Source organism: Fundulus heteroclitus, chromosome 3 (genome assembly GCF_011125445.2).
Source record: "Fundulus heteroclitus isolate FHET01 chromosome 3, MU-UCD_Fhet_4.1, whole genome shotgun sequence".
NCBI lineage: Eukaryota > Metazoa > Chordata > Actinopteri > Cyprinodontiformes > Fundulidae > Fundulus > Fundulus heteroclitus.
The window spans coordinates 28,635,279-28,651,590 of NC_046363.1; the positions used below are offsets into that span (position 1 = coordinate 28,635,279).

At 39.3% G+C, this 16,312-nt stretch overlaps 2 protein-coding genes across 2 annotated transcripts in view; one reads left to right on the forward strand and one right to left on the reverse strand.

Annotated features, from left to right (window-relative positions):
- si:dkey-260g12.1 (tumor necrosis factor receptor superfamily member 5) lies at nucleotides 1–13,631 on the forward strand. Its single transcript, XM_012870254.3, has 11 exons — nucleotides 1–784; nucleotides 936–1,002; nucleotides 1,152–1,206; nucleotides 1,509–1,619; nucleotides 1,749–1,883; nucleotides 3,055–3,127; nucleotides 3,661–3,704; nucleotides 9,330–9,446; nucleotides 9,668–9,690; nucleotides 12,816–12,915; nucleotides 13,094–13,631. Exons 2-11 carry the CDS (start codon nucleotides 937–939, stop codon nucleotides 13,357–13,359), a joined length of 990 nt encoding a protein of 329 aa, XP_012725708.2. The 5' UTR covers nucleotides 1–784; nucleotide 936; the 3' UTR covers nucleotides 13,360–13,631.
- The window catches only part of cd27 (CD27 molecule), a 19,804-nt gene continuing 17,079 nt past the window's right edge, over nucleotides 13,588–16,312 (reverse strand). Inside the window, exon 8 of the mRNA XM_021320371.2 lies at nucleotides 13,588–14,314. Coding sequence (XP_021176046.2) covers nucleotides 14,190–14,314 — 125 coding nt within the window. The 3' untranslated portion in view covers nucleotides 13,588–14,189. The remainder of the gene's footprint in view (nucleotides 14,315–16,312) is intronic.

The following is a 16,312-nucleotide window of genomic DNA, read 5'->3' on the forward strand; positions in this document are numbered from 1 at the left end:
AGACCTGCAATTACTTCAGCGTGTTACTGATAAGGAGTTAATTTTTAAACAAGGTTACAGTTTATTATTAACATGACTGAAAGAGCTGTTATCTAAACCAAGAGGAAAATCTGTGATTGTCTTATGAGAGACTCCTCTGCCACAGACAAAAAGTTTATTTTTTTTTAAATAGACTTTCTGTTTTTCAGAGATTTCATTGATTGAGGGGGGAAAAACATATTTCTTTACATCTGATAACTTTGTTAAATGTCACTTATTTCTTGTGCAGAGAATTCGAGGAACTATCTAAAAACATTTAGTCTCCTTGCCGCCCTATTGTGAAAAGATTTAAAAAAAAATGTTTTTATATTTCTTCATTGAAATTTGAAGATTTGGACATTTTAGTCTCTTTTCTTGATTTATTAAAGCACAGATTTTAAGATAACCCGACGAGAAGAGACAGTATTCTCAGAAAAAAACAGCCAAACCAGACATGAAACCCAGCCGGGTATTGTCAAGATCTGTTTGTCTTTATCATGTTATTTTGCAGAACTGCCTTTAGTCAGACATTACAGTTGAAATGGAAAGCGATGATACTTTGATGCATAAGTGTTAGAGAGTTGGTTAGGCGCGTAAGCACAACACCGCAGCAAGTGTGGTGCGGAAGAGACAGGAAGGCAGGAAGACAACCAGGTAAGGAAATAATGACACAGACGATGGGTAGAGTTAGCGAGAAGACCGTAGCTCACCTAGAGGAAGCTTGACAAAACAATAGAAGCAGAACAAAGGGAGAGCCTCATTAAAGGTAAGGTCTGACCGTTTATCTTGCTTATTGTGTCGTAAAATTAGAAAAAGGACATTATTCTGTGTTTTTTAAAATAGCAAAAAAAATATGGAGCACATATTTCCTTAAGTACTGTTTAATTACCTGAGTGCCCTCTAATTTTCACTTACAGGATGGGGATTGTGCAATACTACTTAGCTGTACTGTTATCTGCACAGTGTGTGCTCAACTCTCCCACGGTAAAAAGAAAAAAAAAATATTCTCATACTTTTTCACCTTAGCTTATGACTGAAATAACTATTTTGTGTACATAAAATATAGATCAGGTGTATTGATATTAGTTGCATGAAGATATTGTGGTTTATTCTTATTTGTACTTAAATGTCAGGGGCAAGAGAGGACCTATATGGAGGGAAACATAAAGTGTTTTGAATGCCCTGCAGGTAAAAGGATACTTTTCTATCTAATGATTCTTTAAACTTCTTTTCTATTAATGAAAAAAATGTTTGTGTAGCTTTTAACTCACCGTGTGATTGTGCACTGACATTTTTAAAAAGATGTGGTTATGTTAGGCTTCTGTTGATTCTGCCATCTTCGTTTAAAAAAACCCCAACACATTATGTCTGTAGCGCCTGACATCCACAGTGTATGACCACATCCTTGATTTATATGCACTCTGGGTCTGCATTCACACGGCGCTTGCTTCCATCCGGTTGTGCTTATTTGTTTCTTCCTGTTCTGTCAGGCACGTTTCAGAAGTCTTGTACGCAGTGCAATCCCTGTCCTCCAGGAAAGTACACTGACGATTGGAATCGTGAGACTTCCTGCTATAACTGTTTCAAAGACTGTAATCCAAGTAAACACATTTGCATCAGTCCTACTTTGAACAGATTCATGCATGCATGCACGCACGCCATATCATTGCGCATGCAGAAGAGACCATCAGCTCAGACCCACCTCTCATCCCTGTTTTTGCCTTCTTTAGAGTATCATCTCCAAGTGGTTCAGAACTGCACAAGTACAAGTCCCTTGAAATGTGTCTGTGAGCCTGGTTTCATATGCACAGAGCCGGCTCAGAAAGGGAACTGCAAGCACTGTGAAAAACTAATGGATACAACAGGTAAATCCAGGTCAAATCACGTTTTATTTAAGATTAGACAGACTGTATGAATGTTTATGACAATTTGACAGATTTGTCAGGATGTTTATTTAAATATGTGTAACAACATCTATTTTTTTTAATAAGAAACACATTATCAGGAGTGCTAATGCTGCTTTATTTGTGATGCTGGAACATTTCTACATATCTGCTCAGTTTCTGTGTCATCTGTGCTTGTTTGACTGCATGCATCATAAGCTAGGGTGCACCTTGTTGATTTCATTCCTTTATTAGTTTGTTTAAAATGTGATAAAAATATATTTAAAAAAAACAACATACAAATACATTTGAAATAGCTTTTGTCTGTGCCACTCCTTGACTAGTTTCTAGCTTGACTCTCTGGTGAAAACTACTCCATATTGATGCGTGACTAAGTGCAGGTGAACGAAAGAAACAAACAAAAAACCCCGAATTGCTTATTGAAAAGGTTTATGATACTTTTGAGATCCCTGGCAGACGGCGCCTGAAGCTTAAAAGAGTTTGGTATTAATGAAAAATAATTGATTCTTCGGAAATGAGGTTTGATGATGTTTGTCAGGTTTAAAGTACTTTAAATACTTAGGATTAAGTCATGTGTTGGGTCGCTGCACTTTCTTTATATCATATCAAATTGCATGTAAGAACAAAATGAGAACCTGATGAAACTCCTTAAATTGACCTTCAGGGTGGTTTTATTTTTTTAACTATGAAATTAAACTTCGCACAATATAGCTGCGTTGAACATTGAGAACTGACTTGGCCCCAGATGGTGAGTGGGCAGCGAGTGAAGTGCTGGTGATGTTTCTACCTGCAGCACGAAACAGCAAAACCTTATTGTTGTGCCAACTGCCCCCAAGTGGCTAAAATATTGTTATTAGATGTATATTTTTTAAAAACAAAGAATGACAAATGTGTGTGGGTATGAGTGAGTGAGGGAGGGACTTTTTTCTGTGTTGTTATTAGCAGACAGTGGCACAGTGAGAGGAAATGAGTGAAACTTGGAACCCCATGTGACAAATTTCCAATGAAAATGAAGAGTTGCATTCTAGTCTTTCACAGTACCTCTAATGAAAGAGAGATTTTCATTTATTTTAAGACAATGTGATGAGAGAAAAGAGTATATTTTGAATAAAGTGATGTTTCTGGTTTACAGCCTCAGCAGCGGTGACTGTGAACAAAGACAAACAGACTTCCTCAGCTCAAACTAAACCTTGTAGCTCCCCACGGTGAGTTATACTTTTTTCCCCCTTGAAATACGGTAATGTTATGGAATAAAAGATTACAGAGACTGGGCTGCAACAGACAGTTACCATGGAAACAACTGATAAACAACAGACAATGGAGATACAGAGCCTGATATACTTAGGTTGGACCGAATGGGGAAGATGTGTCAGCATGAACACGTCTACATTATAGTATGATCTGCTCCACCGATGTGATGAAAGGAACACTGATATCATGCTGTGCACGCCCCTGAATGGGTTTACACAATTGGTCATGCTTAATGTCTGTGTGAGGAATGAACGGGCCTCTCTGGCCTCCGGAAATCTGCCCATCGCGTTGTTTTGTATGAGAGCCAAGTACTGAAGCTGTAAACATCCCTCTGCCTTTTAGATTAAATATGGTAAAATATAGTTTCGGTTTCAAGAGTATTTTTATCACCACAGAAGTCTACAATAGAAACACCACAGTAGAAATACTGCAGTATAGTGATTAGATAATTTTATTGTCTTCACATATTTTCCTTTTCATCCCTCAGGTGTGGCCCTGCTGCTGTCCGGACCACTCCCAATCCCAAACCGGGTGAGTGTGTTTGAGTCTGGGGGTGGGGTGGGGTAACCTGACCCTAGCCAGATTGATTTCGCTCCGCCTAGCTTCACTCACATCCATCTGGGACATCTCCCATAGAGACTGTTCTGATTCAGATAGCAATGGCGGCTCGCATCGAGGAAGCAAGCGTTAACATTGATGCTGCTATTTCTTCAGTGTTGTCCAATCTACCTAATATTGTTTCATTAAAAGAACATCAGAGAACGCCTCTGAAGGCTTTTGTTGATGGAAACGATGTTTTCACCCTTCTCCCGACCGGATTTGGCAAGTTTTGTTTTCCGGGGCGGAGCAGTTAGCGCAAACCATATTAGGAGGCCTTTAGTCCTCGACGCAGTCGGCCCGGGATCGACTCCGACCCGCGGCACTTTGCCGCATGTCTTCCCCCCTCTTCCTGTCAGCTCACTGTCAATAAAACGTGTGCCACTAGAGCCGCAAACACATTTAAAAAAAAAAAAGTTTTGTTTTTTCCTGCGTTGCTCTCACAGCGTCACGGGTTGGCTTCGGTGTGAGTGGTTGAAAGTACGTTGATAAAGATGACAGACAAGTGGCTTGTCCAATCATATGCAAGGATTTTTGATAAGGCCCAGCCTTCAAAAAAGGCAATTCCTATGGGAGATGTCCCAGATGGATGTGAGTGGAGCTAGGCGGAGCGACATACATCTGGCTAGGGTCAGGTTAGGGGTGGGGAGCTATAAGAGTTTTCATTATAGTAGTTTGGATTAAAGCAATCAAGTGCCTAACTAATCAAATTTTTCAATTCAATTCAATTTTATTTATATAGCGCCAGTTAATGAAACATGTCATCTCAAGGCACTTTCCAAAGTCAAATTCAATCCGATTATACAGATTGGGTCAGATTATACAGATTGGTCAAAAATGTCCTGTATAAGGGAACCAGTTGATTGCATCAAAGTCCCGACAAGCAGCATTCACTCCTGGAGAAGTGTAGAACTACAAGGAGAGTCATCTGCATTGTCCATGGCTTTGCAGCAATCCCTCATACTGAGCAAGCATGAAGTGACAGTGGAAAGAAAAAACACCCATTAACGGGAAGCAAAACCTACTGTAGAACCAGGCTAAGTGTGAACGGTCATCTGCCTCGACCGACTGGGGGTTACAGAAGACAGAGCAGAGACACAACAAGAGAGACAAAAAAGCACAGAAGCACACATTGATCCAGTAATCTGTTCTACATTAGATGGTAGTAGCGGGTGATCTGTCATCTCTGGATGATGTCACAGTTAACAGAACGTCAGACCAGGTGTACCTACTATGAAGAAAAAGAGAGAGAGAACAGAAAGTTAAAGCAGAAATGACAACACGTAATGCATAATTGAAGAACAGTAGAAGTCTATAGAGTGAGAAAATTAGATCCTGATATCCTCCAGTAGCCTAAGCCTATAGCAGTAAAACTTTAAAGGTAGCTCAGGGTAACATGAGCCACTCTAGTTATAAGCTTTGTCAAAAAGGAAAGTTTTAATATTAGTCTTAAAAGTAGACAGGGTGTCTGCCTCACAGACCAAAACTGGGAGTTGGTTCCACAGGAGAGGAGCCTGATAGCTAAAGGATCTGCCTCCCATTCTACTTTTAGAGACTCTAGGAACCACCAGCAGACCTGCAGCCTGAGAGCGAAGTGCTCTGTTAGGAACATACGGGGTAATCAGAGCTCTGATATATGATGGAGCTTGATTATTAGGGGTTTATACGTTGGAAGAAGAATTTTAAATTCTATTCTTGATTTAACAGGAAGCCAATGAAGGGAAGCTAAAATTGGAGAAATATGATCCCGCTTGTTGATTTTCATCAGAACTCTTGCTGCAGCATTTTGGATCAGCTGAAGACTTTGACCTGCATTTTGTGGACTTCCTGATAGTAAAGAATTACAATAGTCCAGCCTTGAAGTAACAAATGCATGGACTAGTTTTTCAGCATCACTCCTGGACAGAATATTTCTAATTTTGGCGATATTCCTGAGGTGAAAAAAGGAAACTCTGGAAATCTGTTTTATATGGGATTTAAATGACGTGTCTTGGTCAAAAATAACACCAAGATTTTTTACTTTATTACCAGAGGCCAAGTTAATGCCATCCAGATTAAGTGATTGATCAAGAAGTTTATTTTTTTAAGACTCTGGTCCAAAGATTACAACTTCTGTCTTGTCAGAATTTAAATGCGGGAAATTTAAAGTCATCCAGCTTTTGATGTCATCAAGACATGGCTGCAGTCTAAGTAACTGATTGGATTCATCAGGATTTATGGATAAATATAGCTGAGTGTCATCAGCATAACAGTGGAAATTAATCCCATGCTGTTTGATAATTTTGCCGATCGAAAGCATATATATAGTAAATAGAATTGGCCCAAGGACTGAACCCTGTGGTACTCCACAAGTGACCCTAGAGTTTGATGAGGATTTATTATTAACATGAACAAACTGGAATCTGGATAAGATTTAAACCAGCCTAATACTTTCCCCTTAATCCCTACAGTATGCTCAAGTCTTTGCAGGAGAATATTGTAATCAACTGTATCAACTAAACTGTAATAACCCTTTGACACACAATTACAGACCCAAGTCTTTTAGGATATGTTGCTACCAGCTTTGCAGATCAAGAGGCTGAATTTTTTTTTTATCTCTTGTGCTTTCCAAAATCGCTGAAGCTCAGTTACATTGCATGGAGAACCTGTGTGAAAATAAATTTTCAAGTCTTGCAACAGATTCTTAGCTGGATTTAGGTTAATTTATAGCCGTGGCTTTACGTTCTTCTGCTGGAACAGTCTTTTGTAGCTGCTAATGCGTTCTCTCATGGTTGCCCTGTGTCTACCTCCATCCATCTTCCCATCAGCTCTGGTCAGCTCATTTTTCTTGTTGAAGGAATGCAGCTCCACAGAAAGATGCTGCCACCATTAATTTGTTTACGACGGTCATGGGGTCCTAAGTTTGCAATCAATCAGACCAGAAAGTGGAGTTTTAGTCTCATCTGACCTAAGCACCTTCTTTCAAACAATTCCCCTGCATGGCACATGGCAGACTACAGAGGAACATCCTCTGGGTTTCTTTTAGCAAGTCAGCAATCTTGCCACTCATCCATATGTGGAGCGGACACATCCAGCCTTTATGGGTGTGTGGCAGAATGGCCATTGGCCCCTTGGCTGCTTCTCTGATGTATTACATAAAAAGCAGCTTGATAAAAAAAATATGCCTCACTTCTTAGATTTTTACTTCTAAAACCTGAGCAATACTCAGTAAATCTGCTGTAGAACTTGGTTCAGTCTTTGGTCCAGGGGATACATCCTATTTAGGACCACCTTCATAGGCTAGATTGCCAAAAGCATTGGGTTCCCCTTCCAAAACTTTCAATTCAGGTGGTTCAGTCACTTCCATGGCCATAGGTGGAAAATAAATCTAGCCCCTAGGCACGCAGACTGCTGCTACAAACATTTGTGAAGGATTGGGTCACTCTTAAGAGTTCTGCAAATTCGGCCATGGTACCGTGTTAGGATGGCACCTGGTCCAATAAGTCCAGTTGTGAAATTTTCTCTCTTCTAAATATTCCACAGCCCACTGCTGGTAGTATTACAACAAAGTGGAAATGACTGGAAGTTGTAATGTGAGATCATGGAGGAGGGTCACTGGATGCTAAGGAGCAGAGGTCACCAATAGTCAATAGCTAGAGAGCTCCTAATTTCATCCGACCTTAATATTAGCTCAGGAACAGCGCAGAAGGAGCTCCAAGCTGCTGCATACAAGCCTTACTGGTTTTAAATGCTCATATCTGGCTTTGGACAAAACATGCTTGTACTATCATATCAAGGTTTTATAGTCATGTTCAATAATATTGAATATTATGAAAAAAGTCAATTAGTTTCAGTAACCCAATTAACTAACATAATCAAATTATATAGATTCATTACTCACAGACTGATGTTTTAAAATCCTCATTTCTGTTCATTAGGGAGTGTTTTTATTTCCTTACACCTAATGAAAACATGACATTTAAGATTATAATATTACATAAAAGCTGATAAAAAATATTTTTTAAAAAACAGAAATGTGGGCTTAATGAAAAGTATAGGCTAATACTTGCTCACATGTATGTATACATGTATGTTTGTATGTATATGTGCACCTGTACATCACTTCCACCTCCAACATGTACATAATAATAACAATGGAAATAATATTTGCATTATTGTCTCAATTTGTCTGCTTGTTTACAGTGTATTCATATGTGTTTTATAAACTGCAGACTGGTTTGTATTACTGCACTATAGTGCTATTGTATTATTGTATGGGTAAGCACATTGGGAGCATTGTACAACCCAGAGTCAAATTCCTTGTAAGTGTACATAGACCTGGCAAATAAAGCTGATTCCGATTCTGATCTCGATTAAAGGTTGTTATTTTCAGAAGGAACTGTTATTCTGATTAATGAGCCCGACTGAAACCCATATTCTAATTTATTGAATATGACTGTATGTACTACAGTGTAAGCACTATTTAATAATTAGTGCTTCTGAAAAACTGGCTACAGATATTTAAAATTAGCCTCAAAATTTAAATGATCAAGAGAAAAAAACTTACATTTACACCCAATATGATAATAATTTTGATTCTTATTATTAAACCTATAGTTATACAGATAGTCTCATTGAGACATGAGCTGTCAATTGCAAGAGAGGCTTGTTAATGCATTACTAATGTGTTTGGCTGAACACAGATAAACCAAAATATAGAGTATATTTTAATCATTTTTGATATGGTCATTGTTAAAATTGGCAGTGAGTCATTAAATGTTTTAGATAAAAATATATCAACTTGCAACATATCCATCAGAGGGAAACAAAGCTTTCTGCCTGATATTTATAGGTCTATGTAACACCAGCTTTTACTCTGAAGGTGGCGCTAAAGTGTTCAAAGAACACTGTCAACTTGTGGCAGCACTAATCAACCATTCTCCTCCCTTTTGTTTCCCCACATGATTTATTTCTGAGCTTCCTTTTAGGTTTCATTATGCAGATCAGGGGGCTCTCTTTTTAAGTGTGTCACTAAGTCAGCTTCTTGTTCGATTGACATGCAATTTATTCAACCCAAGAGAAATGCAGAACATTTGAGACAAGATACATGAAGATCAGAATCAGAAATACTTTAATAATCCCAGAGGGAAATTACATGTGTGGCATGTGTTTTATAAATCAGTCAAGAATGAAAAGCCAATTCAATATTTTTCACGCCATTTATTTCCTTCTTCTGTTTAAGGTTTTATTTCTTGTTTTGTCAGTTTCCTTCTTCTAACGTGAAAGGAATCTTACAAAAACATGACAGACAAAATAGTTCATAAGAGGTTAAGAGCTAAAAAAAAAACAAAAGCTTACATTGATTTCTATTCATTAATTGTATTAAAGTAAACCTGATTATTGAAATTATTTACCTAAAAACAGAAGAGGTCCTAAACATTCAGGCCCTATGTTTTTTTTCAGTTTCATTATCTTACTTTTATCTACTTGCTCTCACTGAAAATGCTTCGCTTTCTTGCTTTTTGTGGATCTGAGTTTTGCTTTGACCATTTATTTATTTATTTTTTATTTCTGTCGCAGCACACACGAGCCCTGACATGGCAGCCATTTTGGTCCCGGTGGTCTTCATTGGATGCTTGGCCCTCATGGTCCTCTTCTGCATCTATCAGCCCCGAGATGAAACGTGTTTCAGACAAAGTAAGCTGTTCATTTACATTCAGGACAGTTTCTGAGGCCTCGGCTGAACTTTGTAATTGATTCAGCTTCGACGAACAATAATCACATTTAGCCTGCACAGCGTGGAGATGAGTGAAATTGAGGATTTGTCATGAGCTCTCTGCTACATGAATGATGAACAAGTTGAGTCATCGCTGACAACTGAAACTAATTTTATGTTACTCATCATTTCTGTTTTTCAGTTATTGCAAAGCTGTGCAATGAGGTACGTAAGCTACGGTTTCTGCTGTCTTTATGTATAGTCATGGTGAAAACACATTCCTTCACTTCTAATGTTGAAAATGTATTTTATGGCCTTAACGATCTGGTCTTAACAAGGTTCTAACATTATAACCTGATGTGTGCAAAAGACTGGAGGAGATTCAACATAATTTATTGAATAAGGATTAAGCCAACACACAAGAACACTGTGTGAAAAATAAGTGCAGCCCCATGATTCAGTACCTTGCATGACCACCTTTAGCAGCAACAACCTGAACACTGCTTTATAGCTAGCGTGACTCAATTTGATGTTGGACAGACAGCCTCACATTTGACTCTTGAATATGTTTCTGTACAGAGGAGTTCATAGTCAACTCTTATGATGCCTGCAAGGTGTCCACGTCCTGTTGCTGCAAAAACCTGAATCCTTACCTCTCCTCTACTGTGCTTAATAGTTGGTTTGAGCTGGATGGTCAGTCTGTGTTGATAGGCTGTGATTGTTTCCATCTAATGTGCCACTGTTCATTAAAACCAGACACCTTACTTTGGTCTCATTTTTTTCACAGGGCTTTGCTCTGGATGTCTTGTAGTTCACTCAGATGCAATGTTGCAAAGCTAGGCTGTTCTGCTGAGTTCTTTTAGGAAATAGGAGGCTCTCTGTTGACAGCTCTTTCAAACAAACCATTCCCTCTATGATTTTATTTATGTTTTGGTGTGCTGACATTAACTCATATATTTAATGTGCTAAATGGGGAAAAAAGAATTTGAGTTAGAGGTTTTTTTCAGTGTCCTTGAGCTCTCCATGCTCTGACCTGTGTGTGAATTTTCCGGAGCATCCACCTTTGGAAAGACTGGCAGTCCATCCGTCCATTTTCTAACACTTCTATCCCTTGTGGGGTCACGAAGGGTGCTGGTGCCTATCTCCAGCTGTCAATGGGCGGGAGGCGGCAGTCTATCACATGGCAGACTGCCAGTCGTCTTCATTTAAATTGAGAAAATGGTTTTATCTCACTTGTGTTCGCTTACGCTCTTGTTGTCTTCAGTTAGTGTAAACTCATATTTTGTGAGTTTATCTGTCGAGAAGATACTTTCTCGTTGTAGAATGATGGATTTCAAATAGTTTGGAAATGGGTGTGCACCCTCCAAGATTGCTAGGCAGCAGGAATTGCTTCTCTAAGGCCGTTGCTGAAGACTGTCCTTCATGGCATTGTGTAGAATGTGTATGCTTTAGATCAGCAAAAACTCCTGGTTTTATTGAGATTGTCACTCTTTCTGATTACTTAAACAAGTGTTGTGACCAGCAACTTCTGGTTGCTTCTCCATCCATCTCCTGCTGATCTGAGATCGGGTCGTGGAAGCGGCAGGTAAAGAAGATAAACCCAGACGTCCCTCTCCCCATTGTTCTGGGGGATCCCAAGGCATCCCCAGACCAGACAAGATATATATATATATATATATATATATATATATATATATATATATATATATATATATATATATATATATATATATATATATAGTCCCCTCAGGGAGTTCTGGGTCTTCCCTGGGGCCTCCTATCAATAGGATGTACCATGAATACCCCCGAAAGGAGGCACCCAGGGAGCATCTTGATCAGATGCCTAAACCACCTCAACTGGCTCCTATCGATGCGGAGAAGCAGCTGCTCTACTTTGAGCTCCCCACGGATAACAGAGCTCCTCACCCTCAACACAGACCGGAGCAGAGGCCACATTACAGCAGACGAAGCCCCGATCTGTCTGTCCATCTCTCTTTCCACCCTACCGTCACTTGTGAACAAGACACCAAGATACCTAAACTCCCCCGTTTGAGGCAGAGGCCGACTCCAAACCCAGAGGGTTTAATCCACCTTTTTCTCCGGTTTAGAACCGTGGCTTCAGACTTGGTAGGAGCTGATTTCATCTCAGCCGGACGCAATGAGGGTTGGTGATTCCCCCTGTTGAACTGCCACCTTAACTTGGTTGAAGGATTTTGTACCACTTTGACCCTGAGGGCTATGTTGTTCAGCGCTTTAGCTCCTGGTAGGATCTCCTATGGCAAACTAGTCTCAGGGGAAGGGTCAGACTAAGAGTGTTTCAATGTTTCTGATGACATCACTGACCACATCATCAGGTGAACCACGCCCAGATTAGGGAGACCAGGGCATCCTCCTGGAGCCAAACCAGGCAAGTCCTCTGCAGAGGAGGCAGAGCCTGAAGAATCTGGAGAATGTGATTTCATCACTGTGGCAGAGATCGCTAAGGTGGTCAGAGCTCTCCAGCGGCAGGGCAGCAGATATGGATGAGGTTTGACCTGATTTCTAAAGGCTCTGGACGTTTTAGGGCTGTCATGGTTTACACACGGTTTTAAGGTGGCCAACACTGCTGCATTGGCAGAAGAAATGGGACTGGAGAGTGTTTTCCAATTATCGAAAGCTACTCTGGGGTTTTGGAGAGGAGGCTCCAATTGATTGTTGAACCTCGGATCCAGGAGGAGCGGTGTGGGGTTTCCTCCTGGCCACAGAACAGTGGACCTGATCTATATCCTTGCAGAATTGCTGCGGAAATCATGTGTGTATGCTGTTCTGGTCTACATGTGCCTCGTGGCTCTGGAGAAGGCTTACAACCATGTCTCCAACGTGTTTTGTGGGGGATGCTGTGGTATGGGATGGGATATCTGGCAGCTCTTAATATCCGTTCAGTCCTTGTAAGCCCAATTTAGAGCAAGAGCTGTGTCCGCTTTCTCTGCACAAAATTGGGCCTATGTGTAGGTTGGACTCTGCCAGGGCTAGCCCTAGTCACTGATCCTGTTTGTAGTGTTCATGGACAGGATCTTAAGGCATAGTCATAGAGAAGAGCGTGTCTAGTTGCTTCTTTCCTCTTAAATCCCAATTTAAAGGCTTTGGTGTACGTTCCATTGTGGCTTAAACTTTGTTTTATAATAATTTGGATTCTGTTTTGCATTTTGATACCTCAATTTGAATAATTTTAGAACCTGGGACCAGATCATTTTCATAATGTAGGGGGATACATTATGGTAAATTTTCTTTTTACCAAAAATGCATAGGCTGTTGAGTGATATTTCTTGCTGTTTTCTATAAATCCAATAATAAGTCCAATTCTTTTTCAGAAAGGGCCAAATGGAAAGGCAAAGGAGTCGACACATCAGTTCCCCAGAGACTCATTCAGTGCAAAGCAGCAGACGTCGCCACTTTCAGCTGCTAATCTAGGTACCACTGAGTGAAATAAGCTCTTTCAGATGAAATACTCAACTCCCATTATAAGTCATAAAGAAACGTTTTTAGGATGCAGCTGCACTCAAGTGATAAAAAACAAATTATAACGCAGGTCACTTTGAATATCCCTTATGTGTTTTTTGTTTGTTTGTTTTCTTCACTGCTGGTCCAGTCCACGTCCACAATCCAGGCACAGTCATTTTCAGCTTGCTCAGCCACGTCACCGGTCAAGTTGGGCAGACGGTTCCGGGCGGAAAGAGATCTGAGAGGGAGAGCAATGGAGAAGAAGACGAGAGAGACTGTCCTGTGTATCATCCCACACCTTCTCCAAGTATTCACCTCTCTGAAGAAGAGAGGACCGGTGAGACAGAGGACGTTTTCTTCCCCTCCCAGGAGCAGGGGAAAGATTATCACGTATCGAAGGAAGAGGAGCTGTGATGTATCAAAACCATCCAAGATTTATTCTGGAGGACATGTTGGACTCTTAAAGAGAAGAATCATAAAACCTTAAAAACACGATTAAAGCTAAGACAAGAAAATGATGTGAAATTATCACAGTTGTCATTGTTTTGCTGCTGGATAAGGAAACTCACATCAAGCCTGATAGTCACCTTGTAAATATTATATATACACCGTCAGCTAAAATACTGCACCTCACTTGAGCCATTTAAAGTGGACTTTTTTTATTTTGAATAAACAAAATTTTCAAAGAACTTTCACATTTAATATTCCTGCTCTTAAAACAAACAGCCTCTCAAAGTCTATTTATATACATATATACAGTATATATATTTATATGTAAATATATGTACTTAGGAACAGGTTTGGACACACCTACCTCAATTATTGCTGAGTGAGAATCTCATTACTGATGCTTAAACCCTTAAATGTGTTTTCACGTGTGCTTATCTTATAAAGTACAGTGTACTATAGTACATACCCATTTAGCAAAAGACCAAACAGCCCTTGTAGGACTATTATAGTGTCCCAATCTGTGAGTTATGGTAGAAAGAAAATCTTCCCAATGAAGTTCTTGTAGGGTTAGTTTTTGTGTGATCAGAAGCCAGGCATCCTGTAATCTCTCCTCTTAGGGAACAGCGTTAGTCCCTGACCCATACATCCTCTCTGGTCCTCTTTATAATAACAACTGGATAGCTGTTTGTCTCTATTCGCCATAAACATCCTGAGAAACAATGGAGGCGTTGTTTTTCTCATGTCGGTGAATATTTTGTTATGTTTTTTTCCACCCACTCATACAAGTTCAGGATCTAGTCTTTTATACATAAATCGATGCAGTGGTCACATTTTCCGCACACCTCCTGGACCGGCTTGGACACGTCGTCGTCCACGGCGCATGGAGAGACTACAACAACTTTTTGAGGCAGAAAATAACCTGGGAAGCAAAACAGAAAAGAACAATTTTAATTAGATTTGCAGCATTTGGCAAATATATCAAAGACTCCTACTTGTTAATATTTTTGTAGCCGAAGAATCTGAATGTTGGTCTATTCAGTGAGATGTATAACCTGCATTTTGAAGGAACAGTTTTCAACCCTTTTTACCTAATGTCGTGTACATGGCTTGCAAAAACCTGGCTATAGTTTGTGCATATTATGTGATTGAGCTAATACAAGCCTATTTTATGCTTCAGCCTGGTGTTTACAGTGAAACAAATAGATAGGCTGGAATGGATCCCTGTGTGTTTGGGACTGTGACGAAGCTACAATCATGTATACACCAACAGCTAAAGGAAGCAAAAGGAGTTTAAACACTGACCATGAAGTTTTTGTCAAAAAAACGTTTCTGAAGGAAAACATCCTTTTCAGGAATTTATTTCAGCAAAGTATGACTGAAACAGCATTAAGATACCTGAATTGTTAGTAAGTCATTAAAACAGCTGTTGCATTGTTTCCTGTGATGCAACATATGCTTGTGCGTTGAAAAAAACACAACTCTTTAAATGTGAGGAAACAAAGGGGATTTTGTGACACATCAAGGCCTGTCACATCAAGGCCTGCCACATCTTTGAAGTACGTGTGTCACATCTTTGAAGTACGTGTGTCCCCATAATGCACCTTTTTGAATAGTATAAGTGTATTGGGATCAAAGGTGTGGAATTCAAAGGTTTATGCTGTGCCAGGATGAGATACTTTGTTACATCAATCTCTTGTATTTTATTTTATGTGTGATAAAGATTTTGTTCACCGAATAATTCAGAAAGTAGGTCATCCCATCAGTTTTACTTTCAACATCAAGCATCCAAAATGTTGAGGTGAGTGAACCCTTACCGGGATAGATAAGAGAGTCTTCACAGTGTTGCACGATGTATTAGAAATAAATACCAAAGCTATGCACATGTCAGGTGACATTGTCAGTATATTTCAGTAGCTTTTTAACACAGTAAGTAATACTGGTGAAATTTGGTGTGCTATTTTACTGCAACAAAGAAAAGAGGGATAACGCAAGATTGTTCTTCTGCTACACGCTATGCTAAGGTACTCCAAAATACAGATGTGGGTATTTGTTGACACTCCTACTACCAGTGAGTAAAAGACTTAAAAGAAATTCATGTTTTATTGCATGTCAAACTGAAAATTTTAAAGAAACACAACTTTTAAGTTAAGTGTATTTAATGATTGGCGAAAAAAAATCCCATGTCCTGAAAAAAGTTTAAAAAAATAATAAAATCACTTGTTTTTGGTACCTCTAAGAATCCTTTTGAAATAATTAAAATAAAATATTTTCAGCTTACTTTTTACAGTTTTAAAGAAACCAAAGTTTCTAGAAACATTTATTTAGAAAGCTGTTGCTTTTTGTTTTTGTAGGATACGAAAATAACTTTGTAAAGTAGTAATAAAATCCTAAACACCCTCTGTTACAGAACTGCATGACATTAACTGAATGTTCTTGATATCTGGGGGTCTCCAAGTCTCCATAACCACCATAAGACACGTTGTATGTGGTATGGTTATTTGAGTGTCAGGCTTGAAAAAAATGCCCTTTTTTATTGCTAGCTTGCATCCCATCAGGAACTTTAATAATCATTAAAAAAAAATCCAGGGGCCTTTATCGGAAGACTGAAAATAGGCTGTCATTGGGTCTTTCAGCAGAATAATGAGTAATGTAACATGGCTACAATAACACCGAAATGTTTGACCAGACTAAAAAAACAACAACTATTTTTATTGAAAACCTGTCCGGTGAGCTAAAAAGCAACCAAAAAGAGATGACTCAGATACCAACTGTTGACATTGGCAACCAAGTGAGACTGAGTTAAGATACTTAATGTAACAAATGAACAATGTTGTCTGAATATTTTTGATGCCATTCCACTGTGGAATGTGGTCTCTACACGGATTAAAAACTGGATAAGATTTGTGAGAGCAAAATG

What these genes read in the sequence shown, in the direction of transcription:
- si:dkey-260g12.1 (XM_012870254.3), top strand. Translation starts at nt 937, where the DNA reads ATGGGGATTGTGCAATACTACTTAGCTGTACTGTTATCTGCACAGTGT. An exon ending in TTTCAAAGACTGTAATCCAA is followed by an intron (nt 1,620 to 1,748) that starts GTAAACACATTT and finishes TGCCTTCTTTAG; the next exon opens with AGTATCATCTCCAAGTGGTT. An exon ending in CACTCCCAATCCCAAACCGG is followed by an intron (nt 3,705 to 9,329) that starts GTGAGTGTGTTT and finishes TTTCTGTCGCAG; the next exon opens with CACACACGAGCCCTGACATG.